General features: G+C 39.9%; 1 protein-coding gene across 9 annotated transcripts; it reads left to right on the top strand.

The window, feature by feature from the left end:
* Window positions 1-1,187: 1,187 nt before the first annotated feature.
* Window positions 1,188-19,215, top strand: LUC7L3 (LUC7 like 3 pre-mRNA splicing factor). 9 transcript variants are annotated; one of them, XM_064395863.1, is made up of 13 exons: window positions 1,188-1,404; window positions 6,768-6,834; window positions 7,743-7,782; window positions 8,015-8,159; window positions 9,119-9,193; window positions 9,283-9,387; window positions 10,736-10,897; window positions 11,317-11,600; window positions 12,139-12,299; window positions 17,085-17,225; window positions 17,331-17,436; window positions 17,859-17,924; window positions 18,768-19,215. In XM_064395863.1, the coding sequence occupies exons 1-12, from the start codon at window positions 1,306-1,308 to the stop codon at window positions 17,881-17,883; spliced, it is 1,410 nt and encodes a 469-aa protein (XP_064251933.1). In that variant the 5' UTR covers window positions 1,188-1,305; the 3' UTR covers window positions 17,884-17,924; window positions 18,768-19,215. The 9 variants fall into 9 exon arrangements, 7 of the variants coding, with proteins under 7 accessions (XP_064251933.1, XP_064251934.1, XP_064251932.1 ...); XM_064395864.1 differs by lacking the exon at window positions 17,859-17,924; XM_064395862.1 differs by having other exon boundaries at window positions 17,859-19,215.
* Window positions 19,216-20,482: the final 1,267 nt, after the last annotated feature.

Here is a 20,482-nt window from a genome sequence, read left to right as displayed (position 1 = left end):
CTGTTTGCTTCTTCAGGGCAGTCAGAGCATTGCAAAGAAACTGAAACAGCCCAATTCTGCCCCAGTTCCCAGCATTAGCACCCCACCTTCCCCCATCCCCAAACCCAGACTGCAGGATATTGACTGGAAATTCATGCCATAACTTGTGCTGTGTTGATTTCAATCACACTGCTTCACCCGTTCCATTGGGTTCCTAAATCATTACAAAATTGCAAGAAAGAAGTTCGTGGCGCCTCACAGTGCTGCATTAGGGAGACATTTCCAAGCTGGTGCTTGCCTGAAGCCCTCAGTGGTGCTGAACAAAGTTGCTGTACGTCTAAGCCGGTTTTACAGGATCAGCATGAGCACTGGCTTCAAGCTTTTCAAAAAATATTATATAATTAAATTTTTAAATTAATTGTAGGTACTTAGGACATTCAAAACAGTGATGAGTAATTAGGAAATAGTTGACAATCACTATGTGAAATTCAGTATATATCGAGTACAAAGTCACATCTAGAAAAGAAAAAATGGGCTGGTTCCAAGGTCAAAGACTAAGATTTTTGTTACATATGCAGGACATCTATCCTCCCTCAACCTGTCAAGCATGGGACAGGCTTTCCAGAGAAGTGGTGGTCATTAGCCCTTGAAGTGCTCGAAAAACGTGTGGATATGGCACATGAGGACACGGTTCATTGGTGAGAGTGGCGATGGCTGGACTGGATGATCTTAGAGGCCTTTTCCAACCATAACAATCCTACAATTCCCTGAATTCCTATGCGAACACGCACAGGTGGAGGCACTCAGGACGAGGACTCAGAAGCAGCACATCAGGAGCGGTTTGGGCATTTTTTTTCTCCTGCCAGGATGGAGAGGGGACTGACACTGCTGCGGCTGTGCCCGGGCCCGTGTCCTCAGCCTCCAGCCATGGCCACTGGCATTGTGCGTCTGTGCTGAACACCCAACGCGGTGTCCTGCGTTCGGACACCGCCCGGCCTGGACACCGCCTGTCGCGACAGATTACCGTCTGCAGTGATACCACCGGGACACTATTTGTCACGACACCTCACTGGGCAGGCCAGGTCTCCCTCAGGCGGCCGTGGCGGTTCCGCGTTCGGATTTCTGCCCGGCCTCCCCGCTCGCCTCACGGCCCGGGCGCGGAGGCGCCGTGAGGGAGCGGAGCGCGGCGGGCTCCGCGCGGTGCATTGTGGGCAGGGCCAGCCGCCGCCGCCGCCGCCATTTTGTCTCCGTCAGGCGCGGCGCGGGGTGTCGGGGCGAGGCTGCCGAGCTGCTGTCTGGCGAGGGGGATTCGGCCCGCAGCTCACGATGATATCGGCCGCCCAGCTCCTCGATGAGCTCATGGGCCGGGACAGGAACCTGGCCCCGGATGAGAAGCGCAGCAACGTGCGGTGGGACCACGAGAGCGTGAGTGCAGCGGGGCCGCCTCTCTCCTCCCTCCGTCGCCGCTCTCGCACGCTGCGCGGAGCCGGGGGTTTGTCGGAGCGACATGGGCGGCTTCTCTTGGCCGGGGATAGCTGCGGGAAGGGGGGAAGAGGGAAGGGGTGAGGTGCCGGCCGGAGCGGGGGTTCCGCGTGGGTTTTGGGGTGCGGGTTTTGTGCTCCGTGCCGGGCCCTGCATGGCGGCCTGGGGCGGGCCGGGCCTGGCCGGGCGCGGGACCCGCGCCGAGCCTCACCGAGGAGGAGGAGGAGGAGGAAGATGGACACGGCTGCGATGTTGTTTGGCTGCAGCCAGGGCAGCTCTAGTGTTTGGGTGTCTGCGGGGGAAGGCTGTGCCCGCCGGCGCCGCCGTTAACGGGAGCGGGGCTTTCCAAAGAGCTGCTGGGGGCAGGGGTCTCCCCGTAGGGAAACAAAAATAAGGCGGCGGGGCGGTTAAAGGAATTCAGCTCTTCTGACTTGCACCGAGGGGGGTGAGGCAGATGTTCTAGTCTGGGAGATAAATGTATCTGGGTCTCTTCCTGAGGATGGTGTTGCGGGAGGAAAAAGAAGGGCACGCGCGTACCGACTTTAATGTCTGGAGCTTGTGCTGCGAGGGAAAAACGTAAGACTTTAGAAAGTGAGGATTTGGTTTAGAAAAGCTCGATTCTTTCCATTTTTCCTCACTCAGAGGAATCTGCCTGGGGTGGGGGGGACGGACACTATCCCAAACAAGCCTGTTGTTTAGGAGTACTTGACGTACTTTTGTTAATGTGTTCGTTCATTTTCTGCAATAAGTAGCCCAAACAAGACAATGTTATTGATGTTATTATTTATTGTGGTTTCTCCAATTGCTTAAGCTTTAATGAATGATGAGTTAGTTTTGGCTATCCTAGTTGAATCGTAAGTTATTTCAGGAAAACTCAGAGGTACCTGCTGAGTTCCTATAGCTGCTGCTTTGGGAGAAATGAACACTGATGAATTTTTAAATTTTATTTTCTCCCGTTCGTGATACCTTTTTTTCCGTTATAATGTATGTTAAAAGAAAGTGTCACAGTTACAATAATTTATCATGTAAGTGAGGAATTTCTGTAATTAAAGCTGCACAAAGCATTTAGCTCCTCCCCCCTTAGCATTTGCTTGGGATGTTGTTTATTTGGGAGGACGGAGAAATGCTTGGATTTGGCTGCTCAGTGCCAGCATGTTGTATTGATCCCAAAGTGTAGGATTTTGTGTCACGTTTCATCAGTTTTGAACGTGGAAGATTATCAAAAGAAACTCATTTGTATTTTGCTTATTCTTTGGAGATTGCATCCATGTGGCTCTCAGAACCTGGAAGGTGCAGTGAAATACAGGATGGAAGTGGAAAGTGTGGAAGCAGAGGGTGTGATACCTCAGTGTGTGATTTAGTTGCAGTGCCAATGAAACATGTAGATCATATATTATAAAAGCTTTTGTAGAGCTTAAGTTCATACTATTAAACTTTGACATGTTTAAAGCCTTTAATCTTTAAAAACTGCAATTCCACTTGCGGTGTATTTCAGTGTGATGGCACGTCCTTAGGTGATCAGTCCTGGTTTTGGCAAAAAGGCTTTGTTTGGTGTGCAGGAAGAAATTAGTATCGTGTATTTTAGTCTTTCTGCTTACTATCATAACTGTAGACAAAGTCTGTTTCTTTACTGATTCACACCTTCCTGCTTTAATGTGCCACCTGCTTGCACAAAGCAAGTTCTTACAGACAGTGATTGCATAAGAATTCTCAGGCTGTTCTGTAGTACAAGATGCACACATGGGCTGCCTGTGCTCCTGTAAGGTTTGAGATTTTGATGCTTCTTGAAGGCAAACTCAGGGTTTTCAGAAAGTGGAGAAGGATGAAGAGCTGTTAGAGACAAATGACTGTGAGCAGTAACCTCTGATTCTGCAGTTTCTCACAATGTTGGTCTGTATTCACAGTGTGATGGGATGATTTTAGCTATTTACAGTGTGTTGTGCTTTTACTTTTGTAATGCCAGCGACCTAAATTGCTTTGTATCTAGGTAGAATTTAAGGACTTAATCCTCCAGGGGACAGAGGGAGAGGACTTAACCTTTCATTGCTAATACTTTTACTACAACAAATAACATTTGTCTCTAAGAGTGGGTTATGGAGAAGGGCTCATGTTTGTTTAAGTTTGAGTGGGTGGGCGTTGCTCGTAAAATGTCTGCTGCATGTGAGCTTTAGTGGATTCAAAGAACTCAACTATGAGAAGGAATTTACTAGTTTTTGATGTTTAAGACAAGGTCTGCTGGATTTTATTCTTAGCCTTTTTACTAGTAATTGTCTCTCTAACAGTAATAAACAATTACAAAAGCAAATTCCTTTAGAGAGATACTTCTCCATCATTAAATAAATTTCTTTCAGAAGAGAAACATGTTAATGTAGAAGCATTAACAATATAGAGCTGTTAATAACTTCTTTATATGGGAGAGCTTTGAATTGCTTCCCAAACTCCAATTGAGCTTGCAGTTCTTGCTTTTAACTTAGTGGATTTGTATGTATAGGATACTACTTTCCCACCTCCAAGAGATTTCAGGAATTAGTGAATTTGTGATGAAGAAGTGGAAAGTTCCAAGCATCCCTGTTGTTTGTAGTGTCATAGTGTCTTACCAAAACGTGAGCACTCAGGGGCTTTGAGACCAAGCTGTGGCTTATCCTGCAGTAGCAGTTTGACACTGACTCTTGTCTGTTGAAGCTTATCAGACTAAAACCTCTGTTTCAGTCCTTTAATGGTTCTGTGGTGCTTTAACCATTCCTTGGCCCTTACTGTTCCCACTCACCACTGATTATTTAGGATTGATTGAAAGTGCAGGTGATGTTCAGCCTGGGAAGGCAGATGTTGCACAGAGTGAAGCTGCAAGATTCTGCAGAATTCCAGCAAGTTGTATTTTCCTGTTGAAGCAAACTCAGTTGAAGAGCATAATGAGCTAGGTATGAGGAGGAAGAAAACTGCTTCAGCCACGGTGGTCTGAACCACTCTGAAGCAAGTATTTCTCTGCAGGCTGCTTCCTGGGAGAGAATGTCGAGTAATTCACTGAGTGCCATCCTAGTGGTAGAGTGGCAGCATCTAAAGCTGGTAGAAGAAAATTATGGCAGCTTTTTGCTGTGTGTGTTTGTTTTGTCCTTATTTTGGGTTTGAGGTTTTTGTTTGTTTGATATGGTTTGTGTTTGGTTTGGGTTTTTAATATATAAATAATTATTACAGTGTATGGCATGTTTAAACCTCATATTTTAGTATTGGTTACTGCAACTTTTAGTTCTTAAATCAGTTCTTAAAAAGAGGATTTTTCTAGTAGTGCTGTTTCATAATAATTGTAATTCTTTCCGGTTTTATTGAAGATGAGTTTTTTATTTTGTTTTGTTCATCATACTTCTAATAACTTTTCCTTTGCTTCTTTTGTTACAGCTAGTTTCTAAACTGTTACAGGTCATTTGCCTAATTTTTGGGTTTATAGAAGGTATTCTACAACCCTTTTAACAGTATGGTGTGGTCAGACTGTCATTACTGTGCTGTCTCTCTCTTAGGAAATTGTTTAATCCTTCTCTGAGATTTTGTGGGAAGTGTCTTTCCACTAATCCTTATACCTGGATGTGAGTGTGAGAAAATGGAAGAAGAGAATCTATAGAGAAATTACATTTCTGTGGACTAGTACAGAAATCCATCCCAGAAACTGCTCCTTTGAAGTAACTCTGTAGTAAAACAAGGGATATTGCAGCTTTCAGAGGAAGCAGATTCTGAAATCCTATTTTGTCCAGTAACTTTCTCCCTCTTTCTGAGAAGAAGAAAAATAAAAGGTCATTTCACATGTTTTCTTAACTATTCTTGTTAAATTACTTCAGATAGGTACCAGTGTCTGAACCTGGATCATGGGAGAAGTATTCAAATTACATAATAAGAGATTTGTTTGTGGTTTTTTTCCATGGTTTGTCAATAGAAAGCCTGATTGTTTTTCTGAGTAATCTGTAAAGCAGTCAGTGGAGTTTTAACTTCCGTAGGCTGATTTGCAGTCTGGCAGTTAGCTTGGAAAAATAAATCAGGCTGATCTAATTTGATCAACGGGTATCACAGGCTTTTTAGTGAGGTGGTGGTGTTTGGAGTCTCTGTCCTTACCCTGCTTCTTCAGATTCTTCAGTCTGTATCTTGGGAGATAAGATACTGCAAGTCTTTGTCCACAGGATATGTGAGAGGATTAGAACTAGGCTGCAATACATTCACAGTTATTAGATTGCCAAAAATTAGAAACTGCTGTAACATAAGGGAGGTGCTGGGAGAACGTCCAGGCTGGTTTTGGATTTACACCTTAATTAATTACAGTCACATCTGTGGGGAGGGTCTAGTGAAAAGTTAATTATTTAAGATTATTTATGAAGTTAGAGATGAAAGTATTTCTGATTCTACCCTTATAGCTGTTCTAATTGATAGACAGGAGATATTTCTGTGTCACAAACCTCAGCTAGCTAAGCCCATGCTCATGGGTGAGGGTGAATAATCTTTTTAACAAAAGCTGGTTTTATCCATCATGCATTAAGTATTTATTGTCTAGAGTAACAGGTTTGTGGGGTTTTGAACTTTCTGGTGGTCTTTTTTTGTTATCAGAAAAAGAACCTGACTCAGTAATGTAAAACCAGGCTGTGCAGGAACAAACCAAACCCTTTCTAGGTGTCAGGAAACCAGATTAAAATGAATGCTTTTTCTGCCTGAAGAGCTTTATAATGTCTTGTTGACTGTCATTCTTAAAGTAGGGAATTGTAAAAGCATTGGAGTGGGAAAGCTTCTGGATAATTCTGTCTTTTAATTGCCATCAAAGTTCTTTGTTTGAGCACAGGTGGCTCTGGCTCTCCAGGCCACCAGCTCTGAGGCAGTGGAGGCTGAGCAGAGCAGTCCCAGGCGGGCACAGGAAGCCTGTTTGATGCTGCCATGGCAATTCTTCTCACCTCTTGTGGCCTTGCACAGTTAGGAATTTCACTGGAACTTACTAAATAGTCCGTTCTGATCTCATTCCTTTCCTTTGGAAATATTAAATATTTATATTTATAAATTGATGACACTTTCCTCTAATCTTAAATGTTTAGTGGTAGAATTAAGAACTATTACTGTTGCAAGGAAAAGTAAGATTTTTGGTGTTTTGTCATCAAAATGCATCTTGTAGCACTTGCTGCTGCCAAGAAATATAAAGGGTGTGTAAAATTTCTAGAAATTTTAATATGTTCAAAGGAAACTTTGACACTAAGACTTTGTGTTTTAGTAAAAAAAGCAATTACATAAAATTTTCAATTCAAGACGCAAAAAATGATGCCTGTTTCTTTCTTCTGTGTCAGGTTTGCAAATACTACCTTTGTGGCTTTTGCCCAGCTGAATTATTCACAAATACCCGTTCTGATTTAGGTAAGTTTATAAGTCATGACATTTTTATTCACAGAAAAGTAACTACAGTTGAGCTTTTGTTTGCAAACTATGTTTTTATTGTTAATTGCTCTGTGAAAACATTTGGAAATTTTTTTTTTCATTTTAATGGTTGCCAGTGATACAGTATGCTAAAAGTAATATTTATTCCAGATCCTACTTTGTCTAAGTGAAAAAGCTACTTAAAATTTTTTTCTTACTGTGTAAGCAAAGTTACTGGGTGTGGGGTGCTTTTCTCCTGCTCAAGTGGCAGTTTCTAGTGTGGGTTACTCTGCCTGGGCAGGGTTTTAACCTGTTTTTGTGTGGGTATGTATTATTGAGCTGCTTTACCTAAAGTAGAAGACTCACTTACTGTAATAGTTATTTCTGAAGATCAGCTCTAAATTACTGGCAGTTGATGGCTACATGTAGCACATAGTTTGGAGATGTTAACAAAACTGGACTTTTTGTCTTAGTGTTAATTTCAAAATCTATTGAAGAGTTTGAGAGTCTGGGGAAGGTGAGGAATTTTAACACAGTCACTTTCATGAACTCAGGGCACATACCTCCTAATTTATTCTGAAGATTGTTTTAAGTAGCCAGTGTGCTGCAGAGAACCCTGGAAATTAGAGTGTTTGTATTTACTGATGTAAAACTTGATCTGGAAATTCTATTTTTTATCATGACTTTGTACGGAGAGTCTCCTTTTTGTAATTACCTCATGATGTTGGCATTCTTTTTCTTCAGTGTGTCTTTCAAGCTCCAAGCAAAGGAAGCAGAAAGGCAGAAGCATAAAAGTCTTTGTGAAATGTTTATAGCTGTGTTCTGTCATGATGCACAAACAAATGTTGGTAGAATATGAATGCAACATTTAGGAATGCAAACTTAAGCTTTTTGTGTTGTTTTCTTAGGTCCTTGTGAAAAAATTCATGATGAAAATCTACGCAAACAGTAAGTTTGTTGTTTGATATGTTAAAGTAAATAGAGTTTCTAGTATCTTTGCAATTTGCTAATAGCAGCCCAATAGCATTACAAATTTCTTGTTATTTTTATTTGCGAAAGTTTATTTAAATATGTGATATTCTCTTACTGTGAGCAAGAATTTATAATACTATGTGTCTTGTTACTTTGTGTTCATCTATTACAGATTGATATGAACTCTCACCTTTAAAATCTTTCCCAGGTATGAGAAGAGCTCTCGGTTTATGAAGGTGGGCTATGAGAGAGACTTCCTGCGCTATTTGCAGAGCTTGCTGGCAGAGGTGGAGCGCAGGATCCGGAGGGGCCATGCTCGTTTGGCTCTCTCACAGAACCAGCAGTCTTCTGGGGTGAGTCTGCAGGAGTCTTTGAGGCAGCTTTTCCTGTAGATAGCATCTTCACGGTCTTACCTATTCAGGTGAAACTTATTTTACTATCCAGAAGATTTCTGATGAATAAGATTTTTTGTGTGTTAGCCAGCAGATTGCATCTGGCATTAATGGAGGAGCCAAGTGACTCCAGAGTCGCCAAGAGCCGTTCTCTACCTGTCAGGGGTTGTCTTTACCCTGCCAGCCTCAGTTTACATTCTCTCCACTAGTTGCACATTCCTCCCTCCCTGCACTAGCAAGCTGTGTCTTTTCCCATGATGGATTTGGAGCGGTGCCTGTGGCCTGTGCTCTCTGAGTTTTGTAACTGCCAGGACAGCCTTGCTCTTTCTGCTACCCCACCTCACTGTTCTGTACAAAGTCCAGTTGCTTCAGAAGGAGCTGTGGACAGTATCAAGTTGAGAGATACCAGTTAGAGCAGAGGTGGGAAGGTGACAAGAAGTCTATTCTGTCAGCCTGCAGAGAGAACACTGCTAACAAATACATCTTTGAAGTGAGATTCTTTCTGCATTTTACACTCAGAGTTTGAAGTTTAAAGCCTACAGAACCTCTAAGTCGTACTTGAATGTCTGCAAAGATATGTAATAGCTGCATGAGAGTGTCAGAGTTTAAAGTGAGGACTTTGAATATGGTTTTCTTACTTTTTTTGGGCAAGGATCTTGAACATTTTTGTTGATTTGGGAGGAATTAGTGTGACTGCACTTAACAAGGGTGGAGTAAGTTGTGTCAAGGAATGTTTTATATTAGACTAGACTATTATTAGTAGCTTCTCGTGAGAGAAGAGGCCGGGGGAGGTTATTCCCAAAGTGTCCCTGGAATATGAGAAGACATATATTTGTGTGTTTAAGCTATTTTAACAAAAGGAGAAGTAAAAACAACAAGGACATAAAAAAGTCCCACCTCACTCTTGGTATTTTTTACAGGGAGCAGGACCTACCGGTAAAAACGAGGAGAAGATTCAGGTGTTAACTGACAAAATTGATGTACTGCTTCAACAGGTGAGGGGTTTTTAACCCCCATGAAAGAGATCTCTTGCTTTTGTTACTTGATCAAAAAATAAACTTTAAATGTTTTTATTACCTTTTAGATTGAAGAACTAGGTTCAGAGGGAAAGGTGGAAGAAGCACAAGGAATGATGAAACTCGTTGAACAGTTAAAGGAAGAGAGAGAGCTGCTGAGGTCTACAACTTCAGTAAGTAATGTGTTCATAGTTCTGTGAGACATCTCAAAATTTGGTGCACAGTAAATTCTAAATAACCATGTCCTTCCACTGAAGGCATGCACAGCCTGTGCAGAATTCATTACATAGCAGCAGGACATTTGGCTCTGTTAATCCAGTCTGTTGATTAGGCATTCTATCTTGGGAGTGGGCTTCCTGCACACAAATTATGAAATTACTCACCCAGCAGTCCTGGAGGAGAGCTTGCACCGTCCTCTAGTTTAGGTCTCAGTTAAACTTTGCCCTGTGACCTCTGCAATACAATTCTACTGAACTACCAATGTAACTGTTAAAGCATTTGAGTCAGGGATGTGACTGGGCTGTGACAGGGCATCTGTCTCACTCTGAGAGCTGCAGAAGCCAGAGGGAGTGTGTTAAGCATCATGTTCCTGTTAATAAAAAGGAGCTTAAGTTTAAAGATTTTATTTTGGTGTGTAATGAAATGCTCAAATTGAGATGCTTGTTTTAAGAATTCAATTTGAATTCTTAAATTCAATTATGTCTGTACCATATTTTAAGAGCTTTTGTTGCTGTGTGCAGCATTTAAGAGCTCTTCGTTAAAATTTATTGAAACAACAGCTGGAAGGATTGAAAGTTTTAAAATTTTGTTGTTGGTTTTGTTTATAATTAAGAGATCTTGTTTTTATTAAAAAACCTGATAATTCTGGTAGAAATGCTGTCATAGCAGAAATTATTTAAAAGGTGTAATAGTTTTGAGGAGGTTAATTTGAACTTTGTCTTGTTAACATGTTCTTGGGTGTGATTGTGGATGTGGTTTGATGTTTTTCATTGGGACTCAGTTTTTGAACTTGTAGAGATAGAAGCATACATTTTGCTTTAAGTGATTAATTGGAAAGGACTTCAAATTTGTTTTTGGGGTATTTTATTAAAATAGGGGGATTTTGTTTTGGGTTGGGTTTTGTAACAGTTGTTTAAGAAATTAAAAACATATAAAGCTTTGTTTGACTTTATTTGTGATGTGATCTTTTATTCTTTTCTTTTGTTGGTTAAGAATGTGTTTTAATGTTTGATGTGTTCTCTTAACAATTGTTTGATTTGTGGGAGAATGAGGCATATGACTGTGTACATGTTAATGCAGTGAGTAGTAGTTCTGTGGTTTTTCATGGGCTCCTTCCATGTGGGAATGGGCACAGGGTGGCCTCTTCTCTCCCTGTTTACTGATTTACTGCACCAAAGATAAAGCAGGCAGATGTAATTTCAGCTTTCAGTAGAGCCTGGGGTTTGACAACAGTAACATAGAGTTATAAACCTCTTAACTGACTAAAACTTCTCTTTTATCTCAAATATTCTTCTTTTTCAGACAATTGAGAGCTTTGCAGCCCAGGAAAAACAAATGGAAGTTTGTGAAGTTTGTGGAGCCTTTTTAATTGTAGGAGATGCACAGTCCAGGGTAGATGACCACTTAATGGGAAAGCAGCACATGGGTTATGCCAAAATAAAAGCTACTGTAGAAGATTTAAAAGTAAGTATTTCCTCCAAGTACTGAAATGAAAAAATGCTTTGAGGTTTCCTAATGTACATAAAAGGCTGTCCAGTGGATTTTCCCAAGAGGGTGAAACACTCCCAAGAAATGGAATCCTGCACTGTGCTTTCACTGATGTAATTTGTTGTGACATTAGATACAAAGATGATGATTCAGGTGGGAATTTTGATGGTGTTTTTAAGGAAATGTAGTGTGGCCTCTGCTCTTGTGAGAGTGACAAGCAAAAGAAGGTTCTGCAAGCCAGAGGATTTTCATTTCAGGGATTTTAGGAAGCACTGTCCTTTATTTGGAAAATAAAACTGAACTACTTTAAAAGTTTAGGCTTTTGCATCCTCTCAATCTGTAAGCTTAAGTGTCTTGAGTAATTTTCATTTCTTCCTGTGAACTTCTTTTTTAAGGAAAAGTTACGAAAAAGAACAGAAGAGCCTGACCGTGATGAAAGGTTGAAAAAAGAGAAGCTAGAACGGGAAGAGAGGGAGAAGGAGAGGGAGCGGGAAAGAGAAGAGCGGGAAAGGAAGAGACGACGCGAAGAGGAAGAGAAGGAAAAAGAGAGGGCTCGTGACAGAGAGAGACGTAAAAGGAGCCGCTCACGGAGCAGGCATTCAAGCAGGACATCTGACAGGAGGTGCAGCCGCTCACGAGACCACAAAAGGTCAAGAAGCAGAGAAAGAAGGCGAAGCAGGTACCTCTGTGCGTGTCTGTGTGTCTCTTCAGCATTTTCAGATAAATTGCCAAAAGGTAAAAATCTTCTGGGGACTTGCCTGTCAGCCTGAGTCACATCACTGGTTTGTTAGCTTCACTTAGGTCTTTCTTCTTAAGTGAAGACACACCTTATTGGTTCTAAGGATAAGCAAGGTTTTGTTGAGTGTCACTGTCCTCTCTCCATTTTTGGAAGATGAAACTGTAGTGGTGGAAGCGTCTTTATGAGGAAGCTTTCAGCAAACAGAGCATGCTCCCAAAAAATATGGTTTCTTCTTTCTTCCTTCAGCTGGTCTTTATTTCATGGTGGTCGTTACTTTTAAACTATGTACTTAAGTGTTTCAGTAAATGAAGAGGGCATATTCCTTATGTACTGGGAAATATTTCTATACAGTATGTTAAGATTTGGTTTCTGCAGGTAATCACTGTATCTAAAAGTGCTACTGTTTTCCTGTTTTATATTCTGAGTTAGAAAATAGCAGCTGAGATTTACATTTTTGAAATTCTCTCTGAATGTTAAGGAGTCGTGATCGGAGGAGAAGCAGAAGTCATGATAGATCAGAAAGGAAACACAGGTCTCGTAGTAGGGACAGGAGACGGTCAAAGAGCCGGGATCGAAAATCCTACAAGCACAGAAGCAAAAGCAGAGAGAAAGAACAAGACAGGAAGTCAAAAGAAAAAGGTATGTTTGTATAAAGACTGAGTTCTTAGCAAGTTCTGAAATAAATCTTTTCTTAGAGTCTCAAAAGCTGTTAGCTTTTCATTGAGTGCCTGAAAGTTCTTAGTACCAAATCAGACCTCGTTCTGAAAGGTGTGTGTGTTGCTGTCAGCAATTGGAAGCATTTTGTTCTTTCCAGTTACTGTCACTACATGTGTGTGCATACCTACACCCCAGTGTCCTTCTCTTACCTGTTGTACTTTATCAGCAGATGAAGCGTGCAAGAATTTTCATATATTTAAGACCTATATACCTTTAGAAAAATGTAAGCCTGTAATCATCATTTTCTAAGAGTGAATGTCTTATATTCCTACTCTTAGTGTATATTTGCAATTACCCTTTGCAGGTATATGTTTTAGGGGAGGTTGGTACCTTGCTTCTCACCTGTACCACCTATTACTTCTCAACACTATCGTGTTTCCTTTATTATCCTTTTAACAGTGCTTTTAATTTTTTCCCCAATCTACAAATGCAGTTGAAGATAAGTACTGCAGAATCTCTGTGATGCTCTAAATGACAATATATGCCTTCTCCCCAGTCTCCTGCTCTTCCCCCCCTCCACCTTTCTCCCTTTTTTTTTTTTGTTTTGTTTGTTATTTAAACAGAGTGAGTTTTGCTTTGTCAGTGTTCAGGTGAGTCTCAACAGAAAGTGTTAGTCTTTGGAACAGTTTTTAGCTGTATGTGCCACGTACCGCAGCATTCATGGTGACTCAGTTTCACTAGAGGCTGAAGCTCAGAAACTTTTAAGTGGGATTACAAAGAGCTACAGTGAGCACACTGTAGATTCACATTCTGTGAGAAGATACTAATTCACTGTTACTGCTAAATTTCCCCCTTTAAAAGTCTTTTGGAACTTCTGTAGGAACGTAATACTTCTAGCTCTGGTGGGGAGCTGACTAATGGCCAGTCCGAAACAGCCACCCCACTTCATGGGCTGATCATCAGTAATGGATGAAACAATTGTGTTTCTAAGGTACTTTTGAGGTTCTCTGGAATTAAAGGTGCTCGGTGCATGTGTCTGGGTTGCATAGACCTGTCTGCTTGACCCTTCTCTGTATTTATCCAGTGGATTGGTTGCCAAAATGTTGGTAATGCTTCATGTATTTCTCTTCCCTGACTTTCTTGGACTGTTTCAATTATTCTGGTTTATACTGTGGGGCATCTTTAGTATTGATTCTTCTCTCATTTTCCTTTGCTGTGTAAGAGAGTGGGTTTTGTTGCTTGCTCGTTGGCAGTGGAAATAATGTGCAGGCTTTAAACTCAGGTTCAGTGTTGTAGCCTATATTTGTCCATTTGTTACTATTCCTACCTGATTTTTTGCCTGCTTTATGAACAGATTGCTGGTACTTGGTGAAGAATGTCCTGTTCTCCTGAATGTATGCATATAAATAACTGTTTTCTTATTTATTCAAATTTGGTCTGGTTTTGAGCTTTTCAGTTCTTTCATTAACTTCCTGTAAATAGAGGAGCTAGTGAACTCTCTTCAACATCTCAAGTATTTTTAGTTTTAACTTGACTGATTTCCCTGCTGGCTGTTTTATTTGCTGCTTGCTGCTTTCTTCCACCAGAAATGAGAACAGTGAGGTGATGCTATGAGCTGTGATGAAAATCCCACCTAGGAAAATCAATTACTTTTTTTGACTGTGCCATCCTACCATTTGTAAAAGCACAGATAAGCCTTAGAGCAGGACTGTAAAGCTGAAGAAGTTTATGATTTTTTCCTTTTGTTGGGAAAATCTTTTAACAGAAAAAAAATAGAGGAGGGAAGGAAGGAAAAAACCAAATCCAGTAGTAGTTACTAAGGCAACATTGATTTTCTGTACTGAAACTGTAAGCACCATTGCATTGTTATATTTGCCATGTGGCACTGTAGATAGCTTTATAGGAATAAAGCTTTTAGAGATTCATATATTTCAAGTGTGTGGCTTTTGCACAATAGTAACTTCAAAGTTAAGATTTAACTTACTACATTGGGAATCTTGTCTTCAGAATCTACTTGTCTTTATAGCCACCACTGATCTGCAGTTGTAAAAGTAAGCAGCAAAGGCTGTAACTGCTCATGGTAGTGCCTTTCATCTGGATATCTCAGATTGCTTTATAAACATGAATAAACACCAAAAAACCCCAAGGACCAGTCTACCAAGACTTGTGTACAGTTGCACATTAAATTAGTCCCACACTTTGAAAATTCAGAAGTCCTGGTTTCCTGTTCACTAAGATGGTGCAGAAGATGGCAACCAAGGTTATAAGAAAAAAGTATGTGTAAAAATGGGGGCACTTGCTTTGTGACACAGATTTCAGTGCAAAGATACCTTTGCTAAAGAAAGGAGCCACCAGCCATAAAGAACAGCTGAGCATTAGCTTAATATAAACCAGTAGAATGCACCTACTGTTCAAGTTAACAAACTTCAGAGCAGATGGAATAAATAGGGGGTTTTAATAAAACAAAAATTATTTTCCCAGTACCTTCATTTTATGAAGGGTTAATACTGGAATGGGCCTCTAGACCACTTTGGCTTGGCTTTCTGTCTTCCCTAATCTGGATTCTGGTACTTATATAAAAATAATTATAATCATGTTTTAATGTTAGTGATTAAATATCAGCAAATACTGCTGGAACACCTCAGTAATACTGGATATTAAGTTTGATTTTCTGAACAGTAAAGCGATTCACTTTGTCATGATAAGAATTCTTACAAAATGCATCTCAGTTGCCAACGCAAAGTCAGTCAGAAAAATGTGCATGTGTTTAATCAGGAAACAAAGTCAATATTATGTGATTATACCTAATAAATCACAGCTGAAATAATACACCCAGTTCCAACAGCAAACTAATTTTATGTGCCTTTTCTCTTACTGATTAAAAATACAGTGGAGGAGCTTAACTTCTTGCACATACTTTAGGGGTTGAAAAATGATTGGGCTGTTTGTTGAATACACTTTTTCAGTTCTGCTTGGCAAACTGGAGGTTTGGTATAGTATACCTATTTTAATACTAAAATTTTTAGAAGAGTTTGATCTTTCATACCACAGTTTATTAGGTTTTTTTTTTTAACCTTAAACAAAATTATCCTTCCTGACCACATTCAAGACACAAACAAGACAGAACAAAACCCTGCACACTGCACATCCATAGGGCTATTAAGATCTACCATATCTACATAGGACAGAAGATAAGATTATTGGACTGACTACTAGTCCTCTGCGGGGAAACAAGACTACTATTCCTCAGTGGATCCACGTGTGCACCGGAGATACCTTTAAGACACAAAAAGAAGACTTTTTAACAAGGTTAGTTAGAGTGCAATCTACCTGCGGAGTTGCCAAATTGAGGGCAGACAGACCCAAAGTGACTTAGTCCTTCAGTGAGCTGGGTGATGTTGCCGTGTGCTTTCTCCAAGCACCCTGCACTGGATGTGCTGCTGCAGGTGAATCTTCACTACTGGTGGTCATTAGGCAGTTGCCCTCATTTCTCTGTGAGGGCTTTACCCTATCCTTTGGTAGTCTGTTATAAAACAAAGAAGTTGGGATGTCGCTGCTCTTTTAAAGCTTATATTTTGCTTTGTGTCCTGGAATATAAAAGTGTGTTATGCCAGTCGAGGTGATAATGTTTTTTAAAATAGCTTTTTCAGAGTGTTCGATCTGTGGGCTCCTGTGTCAGGGATATATCTATCTATTTATATTATTTATTTTGATTGCCCAGATAGCAGGGAATAATCAGAAAAAAGAGCATGAATGTTGTTCTGTATGATGACATCTGAGAGGTTGGTTTTTTGGATTTTTTTTTTTCTCTCCAGAGTGTCTTTACTGAGCAAGAGTTGAGTATTGTGGTGTGAAATAACACAGCAGGAATTGGTATTTTTATTAAATTTGCAAATACTGAATTTACAGATGAGGCACGCAGCTCTAATACTGAATTTTTTTCTTCCCGTGGAAATATTTTTACTTTTGGCTTCCTTCCTTCTTTGAAGATTGAGTTTTTAGTGTAGCAAAGCTTCAGTAAGCTTCCCAATTCATGATCAAATGGTGGGCTCCTTCCCCCACATCTTGCTGGTTTTTTGCCTTTGAAAAAAATTGCTTTTTATATATCTTCCAAGCTGTCTCCCCAAGCCCCTTTAATGACTTGTTTATAAATGATTGCTGTTTTTATAAAATTGAAAATTAACAGTGCTGACAAATGTGCAGCTTCAAATTTAATTTTGATTGTCACTGATCTCTACCTTCAAAGCTGTCAGTGCTTAATATTGTTTCCCAAAGTATTAGATAGTTTGATTGGCAACTATCAATTTCTTTGATTACGCAGTCAAACATTGTCCACCACTCTTTTCTGGTTCTCTTTCAAGAACCATAATTAATGAGAATTATAAACCAAAGCAAGCCATACACAATCAGAAATCAAAACCTGAGGACCAGAAGAGTCCCATAATAAGTAAGGAAGCCATGCACCATAATTACACATCTGCCTAACCTCTTTACCCCAACTGTTCATTTTGACAGAGCTGAGTAGCTGCCTCTGTTAGGAGGTCTGACCTTTCTCCTCTTCCCCCACCCTGTACTGTCCCCTTCTACCTTTACTTTGTCCCCTCTCCATTCCAGCATGGTAGTCTGAAGCCTATTTCTGTAACTTATTGAGTATTACTGTTATTGCTATGAAAAGTAATTGTCCCATGTTATATGCTGTATATATCTCACATGTGCAATGTTTGTTTTTACTTTGAAATCCATGGTCAATGTCTTCTTTCATGGCAGAAAAGAGGGGATCTGATGATAAAAAAAGTAGTGTGAAGTCCAGTAGTCGAGAAAAACAGAGTGAAGACACAAATACAGACTCGAAGGAGAGTGAGACTAAGAATGAGGTCAATGGGACCAATGAAGACATTAAATCTGAAGGTGACACTCAGTCCAATTAAAACTGATCTGATATGACCTCAGATCAGACAGAGGTAAGTGCATTATTTCAAACTTTGATTAGGGCTTTTTGTTACTGTTTAACAGTGCAGCGTAAGTATGCACAGATGAAGATGGAACTAAGTCAAGTAAGAAGACAAACTAAAGCACCTTCTGAAGGAAATGACAGTGTAGTCCTGCAAAACGTTTTGAGGTACATTGTTTTGTCTCAGCTATTTTGTAGCAGACTCGTGCCCCCATTAGTGTGCCTCTTTGGGACATATTTGTAATATTGTCACCATAGAAAAATTAATTATCCTTTTTTTATTTTTTAGGGATTTTGTTATCGTTTTTTTTAAAAAAAAAAAGTTGAACTGGTTTTGTATTTAAGTCCATATTGTGTTGGTACATCAGCAGAAACTTTTGCTTAAATACTTAATATTTGAGGCACATGTTGGACTACTTTGTTTTCATATAAACTGCTAGTATTTCTTTGTCAAGGATGTTTCTAGTTTTTTTGCTTTATTGCCTTGCATTCTAATGCAGTTTGTTCTGTAACTCGAGAGCCAGTAGCATTGGATTGATGGAAGTGTAGGGTTTATGAATTATTGCAGCTGACTACCATACCTCACACAGCGTTGGTGTTGTGAGCGGCCCATGAAAAGCCAAATTAAAAATCAAGGATTCAGTCAAACTAAGCAGGTACTCATGCCAGGTACTCCTTTCTCTACCCACATCCATGTTTGAATGCTGTTGCCTGTAATCTTTAAGCTTACTGTTGTGTTTTTGATTTTGAAGCTAGTGAAAAGGACTTTTTGTGTATTGTGTGAATACTGTAAATCTGATGTTAACAGAATGGAATTTTCTTTCAACTGTGTGTAGGGATGCAGTGCTGCCCAGAATTAGATATCTTTAAAGAGTTTAAAATGCAATAAACACTACATAATATTCGCCTTGTTACTTTCAATGCAATTCAAGTCTTTAAGAGGTATGTGCTTAATATTTCCTACTGTGTAGGAGACTTTGCAGTCAGCCATAGCACAGAGCAGTGGAATGGCTGGTAACAGGCTTGTAAGGCAGATGTAAATGCAGAGACAGATGCCACCAAATGATGGCAGTGTTGATGGCAGGAGTGTATGCTGGAAACTGTTTGTGGGAAATTAAGCAGCTAAGCAATAGGCAATTATGTATTGAAAGGACAACTTGAAATTTTTTCCCCACTCTTGACATAGTTTTCTTACAGAAGGTTTTTAATTGTATTCCTGAAATAAGGAACTAACAGTGGAGGTGACAGCTGATAAATGAGCTTCTTGCAATATAATTTGTTACTGTAGTTGCATTATGTATGCTAGGAACTCTTAAACATTTAATGTTGATATTAAACCATTAATGCTACATCATTGCTTCTAATGCCAGTCATGTCCAATGGTGATGTTTTTGTAGAGTTAAGATGACAGCTAACAACTGGGTGAGTGTATAGGAATGGTAAACAAAGTGCTCCTAATGCTGTCTAATCGTCTGCTCTCCCAAAATTTTGCATTATAGGACTACTGTGTGAAGAGTCTGCGAAGACAGCGGAAGAGAGCTTAAACTGAAGATCTGCTTTAAATGAGGTGAAAGAAAGCTGTAGTGGCATAGAAAAATATAAAGTTGAGTTAGATTTTTTTTTTATAAAATTTAATTCAGGACTGGTGTTTCCTCCCAGAGTTCAAAAAGATGTGTTGATAATAGCACATATGCTACTGAGAATATAAGTCCTGTATCTTTCTTTTTCTTTAAGACTTTTTAAGATAAGAAACCAACATAACCTGAACACATGGCTTGCTCAGTGTTTAATTGCAAGTTTTCATTCTTGGACTTTAAAACACAAGAATAAATGTTTAGTATTTGTGTGAATTGAACTAAAATGAATCCCATTTTTACAACTAAGCAATTCCTAGCTTCTTGATATATGAGAAATGGAAATAAAGTATCTTTGAATTTCTGTTACAAATTTGATTGTCTCTGTCATTGAACATTTAATATTAAATAAGCTTCTTTCCTAATAAATTTTCTCTTGTCTTCAAGCTTAGTTTATTAATTTGGATGCTTAGTTATTCTGTGCTGTTTGTGCGTTTGGGGTTTTTTGTGCCAGCAGGATTTAATTTCAGGCTTACTTTTGCAGCAGTTGGATGCTGTTGGGTTCAGCATCTCCCCAAAAAGCACCTTTTGCTGCAGTAGGTTAAGAAATTACAGAAATCTTGCAATAAAAATGGCTGTATTAATTACTTATAAAACAGTTCAGCTTTGACAGCATATTTAGAGCGATGCCAGTGGTGAGACTGGTCTTCAGACTGCTTCATATTTACATTGCAGTATTTGTTTGGGGTATTGATTACCAGCCCTGTGCAGTTGGTCAGAACAGACACCCAGGCAGGGAGATGTGCCTCATGCTGCTCTGGGAAGCTGTAGTGCAAGCAGGAGTGGTTCTTGTTGGAGAAGAACTGCAGTGTGTACTAGTCAGTGCTGTGGCTGTAAGGCAGTGAATTTACATTCTTTAAAAAGAACATTATCTTTTCCATTGGTTACATACACAGTCAAGGCCTGAATACCAAAGTCAGACATGGACAGAACACCATTGTAACTTGTGCTGATTTATTTGTGTGTGTGGGAGTGCACTTGGCAGGAATCTGCATCCTGGTCAGTAGTGCTAGGTTTTGATACCACATGCAGACAGCCATGGTCCTTTTTTGACTTTCATTCTTCTAAACCAGACACCAGGGCACAGGGGATGGAGACTGGGTGTGATGGTTTTGGGAAAAAATAAAGTGGGAGCAAGTGAAATTATAACTAAATTCTAATTGGAGACATTAGATGAACACCTCCTCCTTTTGAAACCTGTGAGACAGGACAGTACAGGTCTTGTACTTTCCACTGCACTTACTTGTTACAGGATTTGCATTTCCCCTTACTTTGCAAAATTAAAAATGATAAAATGAGGAATTTTGTAGTAGATTAGCTTGGGATTCAGATTCTCCACATGTCTCATAGGGGAGTCTTTAATGCTTTGAAGATGAAGGAAAATTCTGTTTTGCAGAGCATAGGAAGCACAGTGCCTTTCTGCCTCCAGATTTGAGTGTACAAACATCTGCACAGATTCATCTTTGTGAGAAGTATCTTCAGAGCTTAAGCCCAGGATAAATACATCCCAGATTTTCTAGGAATTCTAGGCAAAAGTAGCTGATTTCAGCAAGCTTTCTCCATACTGGTTTTGACAGCCT

The sequence above is a fragment of the Passer domesticus genome, chromosome 20, assembly GCF_036417665.1.
Source record: "Passer domesticus isolate bPasDom1 chromosome 20, bPasDom1.hap1, whole genome shotgun sequence".
Lineage (NCBI taxonomy): Eukaryota > Metazoa > Chordata > Aves > Passeriformes > Passeridae > Passer > Passer domesticus.
This window is presented reverse-complemented; position numbering and strand designations above follow the sequence as displayed.

Coding starts and splice junctions, on each gene's coding strand:
- LUC7L3 (XM_064395860.1), top strand. CDS start 1,306: ATGATATCGGCCGCCCAGCTCCTCGATGAGCTCATGGGCCGGGACAGG. Junction 8,160..9,118: donor AGAACCAGCAGTCTTCTGGG/GTGAGTCTGCAG, acceptor TATTTTTTACAG/GGAGCAGGACCTACCGGTAA. Junction 17,226..17,330: donor TGAAGACATTAAATCTGAAG/GTGACACTCAGT, acceptor ACTGTTTAACAG/TGCAGCGTAAGTATGCACAG.